The sequence below is a fragment of the Agelaius tricolor genome, unplaced genomic scaffold (assembly GCF_023055355.1).
Source record: "Agelaius tricolor isolate 1412-34295 unplaced genomic scaffold, bAgeTri1.0.p SCAF_28, whole genome shotgun sequence".
NCBI classification, from domain to species: Eukaryota; Metazoa; Chordata; class Aves; order Passeriformes; family Icteridae; genus Agelaius; species Agelaius tricolor.
This window is the reverse complement of record NW_027269288.1, coordinates 6,190,659-6,207,712: the sequence shown is the minus strand read 5'-3', so window position 1 is coordinate 6,207,712 and position 17,054 is coordinate 6,190,659. Positions and strand designations below refer to the sequence as shown.

Sequence of the window (17,054 nt, the reverse complement as noted above, 5' to 3'; positions counted from 1 at the left end):
CTGGTTCCTATTTTTTTTTAACAAGCTCTTTATCCCTCCCCATTCCTAACCCTGCATCCACATAGCTCATGGTTAGGGCCAGGACCTGTCACAGGGAACTTTTCAAAGGCTTCCTGAACACCCAAATAAATGGATGTGGAGGAGGCCAGGTCGTTCCTTGCCTTGATTTGCTTGTAAATGTCTGGAGCTGCTCCTGGCAGGGACAGCCAGGCTGGGAACATGGATTATCCTGGTGCCCACTGTGCCAGGTGTTCCCTGTGCCAGGTATTCCCTGTGGGACACACAAAAAAAGGGTTTTTTAGGAGCTAGTGAGGACAGGCAGGGAGAGAAAACCCCTGGCATCATCAAGGATGAGAAGGGAGCTCCTGCTCTAAGCTGGACAAAACCACTCATGAAAATCTCGTGGAATAGCAGGAATATTGGGATATTGGCAGGTTTGGATGTTGCATTTTGCTGGAGTGCTGAACATCTGAGAGCAAATTCCTTGGTGCTGGAAATCCGTGTTTGACTCTCTGTACAGATTGTTCTTGATAAATCTCCGTGTGATTGTTCTTGCTGATGTTCAAATAACTTCTTGTTTTCTAGAGTTATTTGGGGGGTTTTGGGAAAAAAAAAAGGAAAACGAAATACTTTCAGAGTCTGGAAATGCTATGGTTTAAAAATTTTGCTCTCTGCCTTGCTTAATCCTAATAAAGGCCCATTATTTGAAATATCTTTATTCTTGTTGGAGATTTAGCAGTAGGAAATTCGGAGGTGGACATGGAATCCATAAACATTCAGCAAGAGAGAGTGTTTCATAAATGTATCCCTGCTTTTTCCAAAAATAATATCGATTTATTTTTAGAGACCGAATAAAAACCCCAGCTGGAGCACATCTGGAAATGGGGTGTGTGTGTTTCACAGCAGGGATCTTTTCCACTCCACTGTTGTGTCTGTAGGGTAGAATCCCATGTCCTCTGTGTCCAGGGACATCCAGCTCCACCCTTGAGTGAGGCAGGCATGGGGTGAGTCTGTGCACATCAGGAGCTGCTGATCCTCCCAAAATCTCCATCTCCGTGTCCTGGAGTGCTGGGGAGGGCTCTGGCACAGGCTGCCCCATCCCTGGGAACGTCCAAGGCCAGGTTGGAGCCACCTGGGATAGTGGAAGGTGTCCCTGCCCATGGCAGGAGTGGCACTGGATGGGGTTTAGAATCCCAAAATCATTCTGGAATTCCAGGATCCCCATGGAAGAGTAGCTCAGCTCCGTGGGGCAGATGTTGCTGTGGGTTAGAGGAGCTCAGAGTGGATTTATTCTGGAACAAATCCAGAATCTGGAGCCTGCTGGTGTGGATTTATTCTGGGATTACAAGGGTTTGGGAAGAGCTGGAATTTTTGGAAGCATCCCGGATTTGCAGCAGGGACAGATTCTGCTGCTCGTGGGTTTTGGAAGCAGAGCCGTGGGGGCAGCAGCTTTGCCGAGGCACAAGCGACGTGTTTAGAGGGAGATGGAACGAGGCATTCGGGCAGGAATGATGCTTTCAGGAGTTTTCGACCCAAACTCTCCAGCGCAGCTCGGAGCTGCCACCTTCAGTCCATCAGCGGCTCCCGCTCTGCGCTGGGAGCTGGGAGCCCTCTCACCACCATCCCATTTATTTGGAGGGAATCTAAACCCAAAAATTCCCAATTCCCATTTATTTGGAGGGAATCTAAACCCAAAAATTCCCAGTTCCCATTTATTTGGAGGGAATCTAAACCCAAAAATTCCCAGTTCCCATTTATTTGGAGGGAATCTAAACCCAAAAATTCCCAGTTCCCATTTATTCGGAGGGAATCTAAACCCAAAAATTCCCAGTTCCCATTTACTTGGAGGGAATCTAAACCCAAAAGTTCCCAATTCCCATTTATTCGGAGGGAATCTAAACCCAAAAATTCCCAATTCCCATTTATTTGGAGGGAATCTAAACCCAAAAATTCCCAATTCCCATTTATTTGGAGGGAATCTAAACCCAAAAATTCCCGATTCCCATTTATTTGGAGGGAATCTAAACCCAAAAATTCCCAATTCCCATTTATTTGGAGGGAATCTAAACCCAAAAAAAGGGGTGGTGGTGGCTTTGAGCAAGCCCCCAGCCCATCTGCTGTGGGTCCTGCAGAGATTGAGCTCAGAGATTGAGCATCTCTTCTCTCAGCAGCTCCCCTGAACATCCTGGCTCGGCTCCTTCCCTTCCAGCTTTTCATCACAAACCAGATATTCACTCCTAGGAGTAAATCTTACCCTGTTTGGAAAGGATGGTGGATTTCTTTGCTATAAGAATAGTTATAGTTACCTTTAAAGCCATGCTGAAATCCCTGCATGTCCAGTACCACAAGGAATTTCACAAATAAAGCCGGAATTTTCTGTGTGTCCAGCTAACTGTCACGCAGGGATTTGCCAGTTCATAACTATTTTATACATTTCACCTCCCTTCTTTCTTCTTCTGTCTTCCTTGTCCTCCCTCCACAGCCATATTTCACCTGATTCCTCTCAAAAAAAAATTGAAGGAATAAATCCACCTCTCTCAATTCCTACATCCATGCATGGAAAAGTCATTATTGTGTTTCAAACTCTTATTTGTTTGGACGACTCACTTCCTAATTAATCCTAATCCTTTCTTTGTTCTCCTTGAGTAACAATAATATCAGATTTGTCTGGGATGATTAATGCTTTGTGCTTCCTTCAGCACAATCTTTATTCCTGAGTAAAGATTTATAGACCAACATTTCCTGGGGTTTTGGTAGTCAGATTTTTCTCCTTTTTTTAAATTCTTTTTTGTTTTTTTCCTCACGTTGCACCCTTTGCTGTTGTTTTCCAGGTGTAAATACTGTGACAGGTCATTCAGCATTTCCTCCAACCTGCAGAGGCACGTCAGGAACATCCACAACAAGGAGAAGCCATTCAAGTGCCACCTGTGCAACAGGTGCTTTGGGCAGCAGACCAACCTCGACAGGCACCTGAAGAAGCACGAGCATGAAAACGTTCCAGGTAGGAAAACACTCTGGAGAGAGGAGACTCCATGGCCATGGCCCTTGGGAAGCCTCACTGGAATGCACTGTCCCCCCAAGGATGAGGTTTTAGGGTTGTTTGTAGGGTTTTTTTGGAAGTTCAAGAAGATAAAGAGGTTTTGACATAAAAATGAAAGGAAGGAATTGCTGTGATGAAGTGATTTCACGTCATGGGTGAAAAAATGTATTATGGAAAAGTTGTAGGCAAACAGCTCTGCAATGGTTGTTAAATTGTGTGTACTGTCCATAAATGCCAAATATCACCTGCGTTTTGGTCTGGAAAACACAATCTTCCTTTGGGACCTTTGCTAGAATGTTCCAGGTAGGAAAACACTCTGGGGACCACTGGAGAGAGGAGACTCCATGGTCTTGGCCCTTGGGAAACCTCTCTGGAATGCACAGGGGATGAGTTTGTAGGGTTGTTTGTGGGGTTTTTTTGGAAGTTCAAGAAGATAAATAGATTCTTTTTTAACATAAGAAAATTAAAGGAAGGAACTGCTGTGATGAAGTGATTTCACATCATGGGTAAAAAAATGTATTATAGAAAAGTTGTAGGCAAACAGCTCTTCAATGGTTGTTAAATTGTGTGTACTGTCCATAAATGCCAAATATCGCCTGCATTTTGGTCTGGAAAACACAATCTTCCTTTGGGACCTTTGCTAGAATGTTCCAGGTAGGAAAACACTCTGGGGACGACTGGAGAGAGGAGACTCCATGGTCTTGGCCCTTGGGAAGCCTCTCTGGAATGCACAGGGGATGAGTTTGTAGGGTTGTTTGTAGAGATTTTTTGGAAGTTCAAGAACATAGATTTTTTTTTTTTAATGTAAGGAAATGAAAAGAAGGAACTGCTGTGATGAAGTGATTTCACGTCATGGGTGAAAAAATGTATTATAGAAAAGTTGTAGGCAAACAGCTCTGCAATGGTTGTTAAATTGTGTGTACTGTCCATAAATGCCAAATATCGCCTGCATTTTGGTCTGGAAAACACAATTTTCCTTTGGGACCTTTGCTCCATGGCTTTCCTCTTGAGCATTAAACCACCCATACAAGGCGAGAGGGCTGTTGAGAACATTGTGGATTTGTTTCCTCACAACTCCTGTTGTCTCTCCTGTTGTTGCTGCTGCCCCACAGTGAGCCAGCACTCCGGAGTCATCACCAACCACCTCGGGACCAGCGCCTCCTCCCCCAACTCGGAATCAGACAACCATGCACTTTTAGACGAAAAAGAGGATTCCTATTTCTCAGAAATCAGGAATTTTATTGCCAACAGCGAGATGAATCAGGCGTCGGCTTTAGCAGATAAAAGGTAGGCAAGGAAATAAAATTATCTGCTGACAGGGCAGGCATGAGCAGCAGAGTAATAAAAGAGGGAATTCAGGCTGGCTGGTAGAAGCTTCCTCCTGCTCTTTGCTCAAAGGGAAATTGTTGGAGGACAGAGCCCAGAGAAGGAAGAAAGCTGCTTGTTTCACAAATGTTAATTTTAAGAGATGAAAAACCAGCATTTAAATCAATTTTTGTAGTTCAAAAAGCCTTGAGGTTGGTGCATTGTCAATGTGCTCATTGGCCCTTAGGAACAGTGAAGGGTGATTTTTAAATGCCTGAAGCACATTGGTTTTCTTCTTTGTAACATTTTAAATAATATCTATGTGTATATAAATGTGTCTCTGTGTTCATATCTGTGCATAACATTATCAAAGTTTTTCATTATAGTGAGAATATATGACATAAACATTTGTCATCTTTTTTTTTCCTCTTCTTTCTTCTTTCTTCTTCCTTCTTTCTTCTTTCTTCTTTCTTCTTCCTTCTTCTTTCTTCTTCCTTCTTTCTTTCTTCTTTCTTCTTTCTTTCTTCTTTCTTCTTTCTTCTTTCTTCTTTCTTCTTTCTTCTTTCTTCTTTTTCTTCTTTCTTCTTTCTTCTTTCTTCTTTCTTCTTTCTCCTTTCTTCTTTCTTCTTTCTTCTTTCCTCTTTCTTCTTCTTCCTCTTCTCCTCCCTGCCCTTCAACCAACCATTCCAGGCCAGAAATCCAGGATATTGATGGCAATTCCCAGTGCCACGGACTGGCAAACGAGAAGGCAGAAGATGTGGACGATGAGGACGAAGAACTGGAAGAGGAAGATGATGACAGCCTGACTGGGAAATCCCAGGACGAGACGGCATCGCCCACGGCGGAGCCCCGGGGAGCGTTCGAGGATGAGGAGGACGAGGAGCCCACGTCTCTCACCATGAGCTTTGACCACACCCGAAGGTGAGGGGGCCGTTCCTGGGGGGCTCAGAGCCCTGCCCGTGTCTGTGGTGCATCGTGAGTGCCGTGGGTTTGTTCTCCAAGCCATGCCATGCCTCTGGTTGGATCCAAACCTTCACTCCAGATTCCATTTCATCATTTTGGGTGGGACTCGAGACAAGTGGACTGCAAGGAGAGGCTGGAATGATATCCAAGGCTTGAGGAGTCTAAACAGGAGAACAGACACAAAACCCAGAGTTTCCAGGGTACCACAGCTCAGCAGGTGTCGTTTTTCTCTCCAAAACTGATCAGGGCAAGGCAAGAGGAGTCTGGAGCAGGAGAACAGACACAAACCCAGAGTTTCCAGGGTACCACAGCTCAGCAGGTGTCGTTTTTCTCTCCAAAACTGATCAGGGCAAGGCAAGAGGAGTCTGTGCAATGCCTTTGGTGCTGCTATGGCCCTTTGAGTTGGAGCAAAATATTCTTGGAGCTCTGGAAAAAGGGGATTCTGCCCCTCTGCCCTGCCCAGGTGAGACCCCACCTGCAGAGCTGCCTCCAGCCCTGGGGTCCCAGCATAGGAAGGACCTGGAGCTGCTGCAGAGAGCCCAGAGGAGGCCCCAGGGTGATCAGAGGGATGGAGCAGCTCTGCTGGGAGGCAAGGCTGAGGGAACTGGGATTTCAGTTCAGCCTGGAGGAGAGAAGGCTCCAAGGTTCCAGTGCCTGAAGGAAGCTGCTGGAAATATCAAGGGAGACTCTTTCCAAGGATCTGGAGTGACAGGACAAGGGAGAATGGATTTACACTGAAAGAGGAGAGATATAGGTTTGGTCTTCAAGGGAAATCCTTCCCTGTGAGGGTGGGCAGGCCCTGGCACAGGGTGCCCAGAGCAGCTGTGGCTGCCCCTGGATCCCTGGAAGTGCCCAAGGCCAGGTTGGACGGGGCAGGGAGCAGCCTGGGACAGCCCATGGCAGAGGTGAAATGAGACAATCTTTAAGGTCCCAACCCAAACCAGATCCCATTATTCTATAAAAAGTGAAGGATTTTTTCCCCCAAGGTCAGGCCATGTCTGAACACCTTCAAAATGAAAGATTGCTGCACATAGCACAGGCTCAGCTCTCTTTTTGCTGCAGCTTGCCCCAGTTTCTGGGGGTATTCCCAGCACAAGCCACACAACAGCAAGTGATGCCTCACTCAGCTTAAAAGCACCTCTGGTTTTGGTGCAGAACTGTCACTGGTGGCTAATTAATTACTTTATTATACTATATTATTCTATATTTTATTACATTATATTACATTACATCTAAACTGAATCTGCCAAGCACTCAACTGCCCAGAATCTCGTGACTGTCCCAACAGTCCCAACACACACACACCTGGATCCAACTGGTCAGTGAATCAAAACACTCAGACCAGAATCCAGTCATCAATTCCCTTCAGGTAAACAATCTTCCACCATGCATTCCACTTGTGAACAAACACAGGAGCAGCAAATGAGATAAGAATTGTTTTTCCTTTCTCTGAGGTTCATAGAACATGAATGCCAGAAATTTCTTGGGAAGTCGTGCCTTTCTTTTCTCTGTGAAGAGAAATGTGGTGACACAGAACCTCAGACAGAACCTGCTGCTTGCTGCTTTCCACTTTGAGGCAACTCTGGCATTTTGGGGTCCCCCTGACCCTGGCTGCTGCTGTGGCTGCCCAAGACAGAGAAGTCCAGTTAAGCATGACCTGTCTGGGCCCCTCAGGCAGGCTACCTTAGCAAGCTCAGCTCTTAGTGAGATCAGCTCTTTAGTGATTATCAGCTCATCTGTGAATTCAGCTTTCTAAGTGCCTTGGGCGGACACAGGGAGAGAGGGAAGGCTGTGTGAGGTTCCACAGGGGTGTCTTTTTATTGAATCTTCTGTGAAGGTCTCAGGGACAGCTCTTCTGCCGAACTGGGCAAAAGTAGCTCTTTATACACCCTTTATATAGGGTATAGGAGTTATATGGGGTGTAGGAGTATAGGAGTTGTATAGGGAATAGGAGTTATATAGGGCATAGGAGTATATCTCTATATACTCTTTATATAGGGTACAGGAGTTATATAGGGTATACGAGTATAGGAGTTATATAGGGCATAGGAGTTATATAGGGTGCAGGAGTTATATAGGAGTTATATAGGCAATAGGAGTATATCTTTATATACTCTTTATATAGGGTACAGGAGTTCTATAGGGTATAGGATTATAGGAGTTATATAGGGTATAGGATTTATAAAGGGTATAGGAGTATATCTTTATATACTTTTTATATAGGGTACAGGAGTATATCTCTATATACCCTTTATATAGGGTACAGGAGTTATATAGGGTATAGGAGTATAGGAGTTATATAGGGCATAGGAGTATATCTTTATATACTCTTTATATAGGGTACAGGAGTTCTATAGGGTATAGGATTATAGGAGTTATATAGGGTATAGGATTTATAAAGGGTATAGGAGTATATCTTTATATAACCTTTATATAGGGTATAGGAGTTCTATAGTGTATAGGATTTATAAAGGGTATAGGAGTATATCTTTATATAACCTTTATATAGGATTATAGGAGTTCTATAGGGTATAGGATTTATAAAGGGTATAGGAGTATATCTTTATATAACCTTTATATAGGATTATAGGAGTTCTATAGGGTATAGGAGTATAGGAGTTATATAGGGTATAGGATTATAGGAGTTATATAGGGTATAGGAGTATAGGAGTTATATAGGGTACAGGAGTTTTAGGAATTCTCCAACAGTAGGGGTCGAGGGGAACGTGACCTATACTCTTACAGAGAGATAACAAGGGTCTGAAGGTGGAAAAAGGGGCTTCTGAGGCCCACTCATCATGACCAGGCATCTCCTCTGGAGGCATTGCAGGCCCTGTGTGCCTGCCACACCACCTCCTCCTCGCTCCTCCCCATGCCATGCCGTGTCCGTGTCCGTCTGTCCATCCCTTCACGCATGTGGCTGGTGAGCCCCCGTGGGTGGTGCATGCAGGCTGTGGGCCAGACGAGCTAACACAGGTCACCCCTTCCCCTGGTCCTTGGTACAGGTGTGTTGAGGAGGACGAAGCCGGCCTGTTAGATTTGGAGCAGATGCCGAATTTTGGGAAGGGGCTGGATCTCCGCAAAGCGGCCGAGGAAGCCTTTGAAGTTAAAGATGTGTTTAATTCCACCTTAGACTCTGAGGCAATAAAACAGACTCTGTACAGGCAGGCTAAAAACCAGGTGGGTATATCCAGAACATTTTCCTAGCTTGCCATTAGCTTGCCACCAGATTAGGGAGCAGCTGGCCTCCTCCAGCCAAGGGTTATTTTCCATTTCCAGTGGGTTACTTTCCCCTTCCAGAAGGTTATTCCCCCTTTCCAGTGGGTTATTTTCCCCTTCCTGAAGGTTATTCCCCCTTTCCAGCAGGAATTCTAGCACACACATGAATGTGTCTTGTTGCAGCTAAATTGAAATAGAGGAGGAAGGGAGTGGGTATCACCTTTAGAAGGATTTATCTCAGCCTGTGCAGTGAGAATGGGGCTATACAGGAAGGGAGAGGCATTTGTGTGTTTTTATCTGTCTGCATAAATATTTTTATAACTCCTTATTTATTTATACTGTGGGGTGGCTCTTCTGTTGGTGACCACTGAGCTTTGGTCTGCAGAAACAGCAGCAAAGTTTGATCAAAACAGGTGTAAAAGACAAGAATGTATCCAGGACTTGCAACCCAGCATGTCTAGAGGGTATCCTTGTTTATCTCCTTGATTTCTAAAAGTAAACCAGAAAATGAAAAAGAAAAATCCTAACCCTGTGAGCCAGATCAGTTTAGATGCACCAAAAACCATCAGAATGGCATCTCAGAATTACTGAGATTCTTGGAGTGAATCTGGAGATTTGGGGCAGGTTTGTGTGTGCTTTCTGTTTTTTTATTAGCCAAAATACCCAGTCTGGGTTTATGGAGTTGATCTCTTGATCCCTCCACAAGGATTCTCACAAAAGAACTGTCCAGTGAAGTTTCCTGGGCTGGAGAGAGGACACAGCCCCTGCTGGGGGATGAGTACAGCTCTCACCTCAGGGGCCCTTTCTGACCCTAAAGCAACAGAATTTATCCCAAAATCTATTTCAAATGCCCGGCAGAGCAGTAGCTTAGTGCAGCCACCATGCAGAACATGATTTTTGAATTAGCATCATCCAAAACTTGGGAAATGTTTTTTCCTCCTTCATAGTGGGTGCCAGTAGTGAGGCTGGGGAGGGGCTGCTGGAAGAGAGAGCTCAGCAGTTTTTTGGGGTGACACCCATTTAACCACAAGCCACTTGCCTGACTCTTCCCTGTGTCCTGTCACTAACATCCCAAATGCACTAATTCTTTGGGAGCAGCTTGTTTTTTTCCAATGTACCACCCTGCTACAGCCTGTGCTTGGATGGGGGAAGGTATTTTTAATTTTTGGCTCTGTTTTACACTTGAACCACAACAAGCAACTTAAATAATTTGACCCATCTTTTGGCAGGTAATATAACACCTTGGTGTGAGCAGCACAGCACTCCTTTGGCTTGGTTTTAAGCCATTTTAGAAGAGTGTGTGTGCCCACAAAACCCAAACACTGTACTTCTTCCCTGAGGCAGGGTGGTGGGAAGGGTGGGGACTGTGTCCTCCTCTTTTTCAGGCCGTGGGTGACAATGACATTGGTTTTCCCCTCTGCTGTCTGAGGTTATCATACAGCAGGTGGGCTGAGAAAGGGCACAGAGAAATGTTTAGGACAATTCTTGTGTCCTGGTGGAGGGAGAGCAGCCAGGTTACAAGGAACCAGCAGTTTGGTAAGAGGACAAACAAATCTCGCTGCATTTCCCTCACCAGACACCTTTGAGGGTTTCACTGCAGCAATAAACCCACCCTGGGCACACTGGCCATGCCAATGAGAATTCCCCATCCCTAAATATCCACGCTGGCATCGCCAGTGGGGCCATGGCAGGCAGGATGAGCTCACCACATCCCACTGGGCATTGCTGCCCCATTGCCAGAGCACTGCTGCCCCAGCCCAGCCTCACTGATCTCTGGGGATGTGATTTTTTAATAACAAACCCCAGTAGCAGCTGCTTTCCCCTGGGAGCAGAGCCTGGAATCATGTGGAGGTTTGTCACAGAGCACAGGCAGTGCAGGATGGGTTTAGTCCTGTGAAAACCAGTGGGAATGATGGTCCCTCCTATAAACCATGACAAATCTGGGGTTTTTGAGAGGTGCATGGATGTGAGTTGAGCATCCACAGAGGATGCTGCTGGCCCAGGTGGGCAGGGCTGGGTGCTGCTGTGTTTTCCACAATGTTCCTCCACCCTGTGTGCCCCTGCATCCCTTTCTCCCCCAGGCTTATGCAGGGCACTGCTGCCTCAGCCCAGCCTTGCTGGTCTCTGGGGATGTGATTTTTTAATAACAAGCCCCAGTAACAGGGGCTTGTTATTAAAAATTTTTATTTTTTAGTAACAAGCCCCAGCTGCTTTCCCCTGGGAGCAGAGCCTGGAATCATGTGGAGCTTTGTCACAGAGCACAGGCAGCGCAGGATGGGTTTAGTCCTGTGAAAACCAGAGGGAATGATGGTTTCTGCCCCTATAAACCATGACAAATCTGGTTGTTTTTTTTTTGAGAGGTGGATGGATGTGAGTTGAGCCCAGCACAGAGGATGCTGCTGGCCCAGGTGGGCAGGGCTGGGTGCTGCTGTGTTTTCCACAGTGCTCCTCCATGCTGTGTTCTCACTGTTGCCCTTGCCCCCTGTCTCCCCAGGCTTATGCAATGATGCTGTCCCTGTCTGAGAACGCTCCCCTCCACACGTCCTCCCAGAGCTCTCTGGGGGCTTGGCTGGACATGGCAGGAGCAGCTTCAGAGTCGGGGACCTTTAACCCCATCAATCACCTCTGAGAGGTCCACAAGGCACTGGCCAGAGCCCAGGTGAGGCGGTGGTGGTGCTGCAGCCATCCCAGCAAAATCCCAGCGAGCAGAAGATGGATGAGAGGGCCTCAGGGAGTCGTCTGGACTTTGGGCTGAGAAGGAAACCTGTCACATCCGACCCACACGTCCTGCATTTTTATCTCTCTAGAGTTCTCCTTTCTAATTTATCACAATGAACCTCTCCCAAACTGGATAACGCTGAAGCAGCCCCAGGATTTCACAGCCTGTAGGAACAGCGTGAGCAAGACACGAATTGCAGCAGTGCAATCAAAGATTGGCCCCCTCCAACCTTCCAAACTGAGGTCACTGAGCCAGCACAGCCTGAGCAGGAATGAATGACAGCTTGGAACCACAGGGCAGCATTTCCTTCCCATCCAGCTGAATGGTGAAGCACCAAGGGAAGAGAGCCAGGTGTGACCTGTCCCTGGTGCAACTGTGACCCAGCCACTGGAGTTACGCCAGGGAAAGGCAAATCCAACCCACTAAACTGACCCCCCCCAAAAAGAATCCTGCACTCCCACAGAAACACCATCCTGCCCTTTGCTCCCAGCAAAACACTGGCACAGTGCAAAGCTCCTGCAAGGTGAGGCCACGTTGCCTGCAGTGAGCCACACGCAGCTCCCAGCCTGGAACAGTGCTGAGGCTGGGGTGGCAGATGTGTCACACGGACGTGGATGTGCCCTGAGCAAGGCTGGCAGAGCTCCCTGCCCCTCCTGGGAGTGCCTGGGACAGAGCCAGGCTGCTGGAGCTCCTGGAAATGCTTGGATTTCCAAGCAGAGAGGTCACAGGGTAAAGGCTTCCCTGGTTGTGCATAAGGAAATGTGTGCTGGGCAAAGCCAGGGCAGCTCAGACACGTCTCTGCTGGCGTGTCAGGGTTTCAGGGTGACATCACCCTGTGCTGGTGGTATCTGTGGCACAGATCTCTGATTCACACCGTTGTTTTGGCCTGGTTTTTCCCTCTGTGCCACCTGCTTGGCCTGGAATTTAGGTAGGAAGATGAACATTTCCGTGCTCCAGCAGCCTGAGGGGTGCAGAGCATGGAGATAAGGATCCAGCTGTCTCTCAGACTCTAAAATTTCTCACAGAGATTTTATGAGTGATTTCCAATCACTTCCAAACCTCATCTTGTCTACTGATACACAGCAGCCTCCACAAATCCTGTGGGCTTTGTGCTGTTCTCCACTGCAATTCCCATCTGCTGCTGGAGCAGGGAATTTGGAGATGACATTCCTTTTTGGAATGGTTAGGAAAGCCATGGAAAAGGTCAAATGGAGGGTTCTAAGCCAGTCTAATGTGGGAAGCCTCATTCCAGCAGGCCAAAACAACAGAACCAGCTCTCTGAACCAAGCAGAGTCAGAGTTGGGTGTGACACCTTTGCAAGTCAGCTTTGCACCCAAGAGCACGTGTGGGGCTGATTTTGGGGAGCTTTCCCCACAGGAAAGCATCCAGGGTGGCTTTGGTACAGAGAGAACAAAAGGTAAATTAGCAGCACCAGTGTGTTTTCCTTAGAAAATTCACCCTCCCCTTTTTGGTTTTCCACAACATCCTGTGAAAGTGCCCAAGGCTCTGAGAGCACCAGGTGGTGTGACCGAGCTGCTTCTTGTATTTGCACAAAGCTCCTGGGTAGGAGAGCAAACCCTGCTGGGGAATCCCAGCTCTGTGGAGGAGAGGGACAGCCCTGTCCCATCCATCCATGCATCCCATCCCATCCCATCCCATCCCATCCCATCCCACCCCATCCCATCCATCCATCCATCCATCCATATCATCCCATCCCATCCATCCCATCCCATCCCATCCCATCCCATCCCATCCCATCCCAATCCCATCCCATCCCATCCCCATCCCATCCCATCCCATCCATCCATCCCATCCATCCATCCCATCCCCATCCCATCCCATCCCATCCCATCCCATCCCCATCCCATCCCCATCCCATCCCCATCCCATCCCATCCCCATCCCCATCCCATCCCCACAGGCTGCAGCACAGCCCTGCCCAGGCATTTGGCCTTTAAATTATTCCCACAGGGGCCAACTGAAAATAATAAAAGAATTCTTTCTTTTCCTGATGGAATTTATTTTAATCTGTATAGAACTTGTCATTTTGGGCTAATTCCTTTCTTATTTTATTTCTTCCTTAACAGTATTTTTTTTTTACATTAGCTATCATTCTTGTGAAGAAATCATGTTAATATGAGTATGTAGTGAAGGACCAAAATCGTGCTGGTGAGGTTGGATGTGGGATAAGAGGGAGCAGGAAGATTTTGTCCATGTGCCAAATGAGCCCAGTCAGTGCTGCCAGTGGTGCTGCTCATCTCCAGACAATCATCCCTCAGCTCCCCTTTGCCTTGAAGCTCCTGGGCCATCAGAGGAAGGCTCCAGTGATTGGGAGGAGGAGGAGGAGGAGGCCACTGGAGGTGCTCTGCCTCCGTGGCCCTGCTCCAGGAGAACATGGGAACAGCCTGAAACATGGGGATGGATCCACACTGTCCCATTCCAGCTGCAGCTCCAGGACTCCTGGTTTGTTTGAAACAAACCACATGTCTGAGCATCTCTCTGCTGTGCTGGGACAGGATCTGTGGGCAGCAGTGTTTGTGTGCTCTGACCATGGTTTGTTCACCCTTGAAGAAACCTCAGGGCAGGTCAGCATCACACTCCACAGAGCAGCTGCGGGAGTGGCACTGAGCTGGACACCAAAATGTGGGCCAGTACTAAGGAATGCAGGTGTTACTGTGGGGGTTTATTTGGGGCATTTATGGTCTCCCCGTCCCTGTCTCAGCCCTGCTGCCAGCTGTGTCCTTTCTCCAGAAGCAGCTGGTCGGGTCCTTGCTCTGACTGAGCTCACACTGTCACTGTCCCCCTCCCCAGGCTCATCCTGGCTCTCCATGGGTCTCCTGAGGGCCCCTGGCCAAGGAGGTATTATCCAGCCAGGGATTGAGGACATTAAAAATATAGGGTTTAAAATCAAGATTTTTTTTTTTCTTTTCATATTTCCTAATTCAGTTTCTCCCCATTTTCTCTAGCTTGTTTTGTAGAATCTCCTGACTCCTCTAATTTAGCACTGATTACAAGTTTCAATTTTTCCCATTAACAAAAAGAAACAGGAAGCCTCACATACCTTCTGTTAACCTCTGCCTTTTGTTGGATTGCACTTGGGACGTGCTGCAGCTCACTGCAGGTGTGGAGGTTCCATTTTGCTGCTTTAGCAGAGAATCTCTCCTTTTCAAGGCTGCTTCCCGAGAGGTTTGTGTGCAGGATGTTCTGCTAGCAGAGCACTGCTGGCTTCCCAGTGCTGGGGAAGCTCTGGGAGCTTTGGTGAGACATGGAGCTGTGGTGTCCAACCCCATGGACACGCTGGGATCCAGGGCAGGTGAGGGTGGCAGGGATGGGAAGTGGCTGTGGTGTGTCCAGCAGCCAGGGTGTGGTTTAAACCCAGAGCTTTGTGTAGGATCTATTTATTTAAAGTATTTTCACAGCTGCAACAGCACAGAGGGGAGAAGGAGAAGCCCTGGGGATTTTTTGGAGTGGTCAGGTGGGGCTGGGAGCTGTGCAGGGCTGAGGTGTTGGTGCTCTGTGAAGAGCCCTTGCCTTGGCCAGAGCTGGACCTTCCTGCCTGAGCTGGCCAGGGAGGAGGATGTGGGTCTTGTGTCTGTGCATTCCCTGCTTCCCAGCAGCCCAGAGCTGGAGGCTGGTCCTGGTGTGGTCGCTGTGGTTGGTCACAGCTGGGAGCTCTCAGTGGGATGAGCTGAGGTTCTCCCATGGGATGTGCTGAGGTGCCAGGTCCAGGTCCTGGTCCTGCAGGACACATTGAGGCACCCAGTTCTCCTGCTGGGCTGCTGTGCTCTTGCCTGGGATGTTCCCTTTGGCGCTCAGGCTGCTCTGGGTGCCTTTCCAAGGTGTCCAAGGCCAGCAGGCCGTGCCTTGCCTGGCACCACAGGGACATCGATGCGCGGAACCCCAAACCCAAACCGAGCTGAGCAAACACGGCGGGTGTGCTCAGCTGATTCTGGGACAAACTCCCTGCTGGGCTCCTGTCCTCCTTCACACAGCCAGGGGAAGCTTTTCCCCTTCCCCAATCAGCACTTAGGCCCTCAGTGGCTGCTCTTGGGAGCCTTTTGGAAGCACTTGCACAATGAGGTGAACGAGTTTGGCGCTGAGCATCAAAGCACTGGATCGTGAGCCCCCCCGTGCCCCCCAGCCAGGCCAATCTGTTGAATTCCCACTCAGTTTTTTACGTGCTGTACTCTGTGTGTGTGCGTGTGTGTGCGTGGCGGGGGGCAGGGGGGTCAGGGATCCCCCCTGCCCCTTTCTGGGGGGATCCTGACCCTTGGGGACAGCGCTGTCCCCAAGGGCAGGAGTGGCATCGCTCGGGTCAGTGCTGGCAGCACAAGGGCAAAAATGCTCTGCTCCTCGCTGGTGGTCAGTAGTGTTCTCACAAAGCCATGAAACTTCTCCGTAGTGTTGAGTGAAACTGTGACTAAAAAAACGTTCTTGAATGATTCCGAGGTTTCTTTTTTTTCTCTTTCTTCTGTCGTTAATTCTTATTACCACTTTGGAAGAAGAAATTTAAAAATAAAATTAAAAAAAAAAATTAAAAAAAAAAATTTAAAAACAACAAAAAAAAAAAGAACGAAAAAGAAAAAAAAAGGCAGCTTTGATTTTCCAAATGTGCAATTCACATGTGAACAAAGTAATTCTGAAAGTAATTCTCAGTGTATTTTACATTCTCATTGCTCTCTTCAAAGCAAGAGATGTTTTGCCCTGATGTCATTTCCAGCCTGCAGAAGATGTAATTTAAAACATATATATATTGTGCTTGCAAGAATCATAAATCTGTGCATCCTATGTCATTCCTTTTCCCATTGTTACAATACAGATATGATTTAGGTTGGATTTTTTTTTTCCTTTAGACCTGTATAGTGTTTTTTTAAATCAATTGTAAATGTCTGGTTTTCATATAATGTTTAAAAAACATTGAGAAAGAGGATGGTGCTTGTTCCATATCATTCTTGATTGTATATTGCTTCTGTTATGTTTATAAGTAAACTGTGCATGACTTGTGTTTAGCAGTCATTATTGTGTCCGTTTGTGAAATTTTTATTAAAAAGAAAAAATTCCGTAGATGCACTTATTGTATATGTGATTAGATTTTGCGTCCGAGGCTCGAAGCCTTGAACTGCCAAGGAAGAAAGAAAAAGTGTTGGCAGTTATTAATTAATATGGAATCGCTTTGTTGGGAGCATAATGAAATAAAAGATATGAAGTGTAGAAAATAATTAAAAAAAAAAGGCAATTTTACAAATTTCATTTTGATGCTTGTGATAAAAGACAAATGTACTTGTGTAGAGAAATTCCTTTAAAATAATGAATAGAAAAAGCTGATTTTGAGGTTAATGCTGTAGAATAGGAATGTATACCAAATGTAATCTTTCCAATGCTACAATGAATTTATACATGAGATTGATATGCAATAAACCTGTGTGCTTTTATAAGCAGTGGTCCCGTGAGCTTCTTTTCATGGAATAACCATGGAGAATGTCCCCAGCAATGGGACATTGGTGTGTCACTGTCTGGCTTTGCTGCTCTGTGGTACCTCTGAGGTCTGATGTCGTGTGTGTGTGTGGTTTGTAATACTCAAAAGAGTTTCAAAAATTAAATTATGGCCACCCCACTCGCTGCTGAGGTCAGAATCGTGGAATCACAGAATGATTAAGCTTGGAAAAGCTCTCCAAGACCATCCAGTCCCCACCTTGTCACCCAGAACAGAGCACTGAGTGCCACATCCAGGCACCTCCAGGGATGGGGACTCCAAACCTCTCTGAGCAGCCCCTGCCAAGGCCTGAGCACCTTTTCCATTAATAAATTC

The 17,054-nt window shown here is 47.0% G+C and overlaps 1 protein-coding gene across 3 annotated transcripts in view; it reads left to right on the top strand.

The window, feature by feature from the left end:
- PRDM16 (PR/SET domain 16) overlaps nt 1–13,002 on the top strand; it is a 308,987-nt gene extending 295,985 nt beyond the window's left edge. For 2 of the 3 annotated variants that reach the window (XM_071448934.1, XM_071448933.1), the window contains exons 13-17: nt 2,832–3,001; nt 4,153–4,327; nt 5,036–5,266; nt 8,314–8,488; nt 11,022–13,002. In XM_071448934.1, the coding sequence (XP_071305035.1) occupies nt 2,832–3,001; nt 4,153–4,327; nt 5,036–5,266; nt 8,314–8,488; nt 11,022–11,156 (886 nt within the window). In that variant the 3' untranslated portion in view covers nt 11,157–13,002. The remainder of the gene's footprint in view (nt 1–2,831; nt 3,002–4,152; nt 4,328–5,035; nt 5,267–8,313; nt 8,489–11,021) is intronic. The other variant, XM_071448935.1, reaches the window with a different exon arrangement.
- The last annotated feature ends 4,052 nt before the right edge of the window (nt 13,003–17,054 follow it).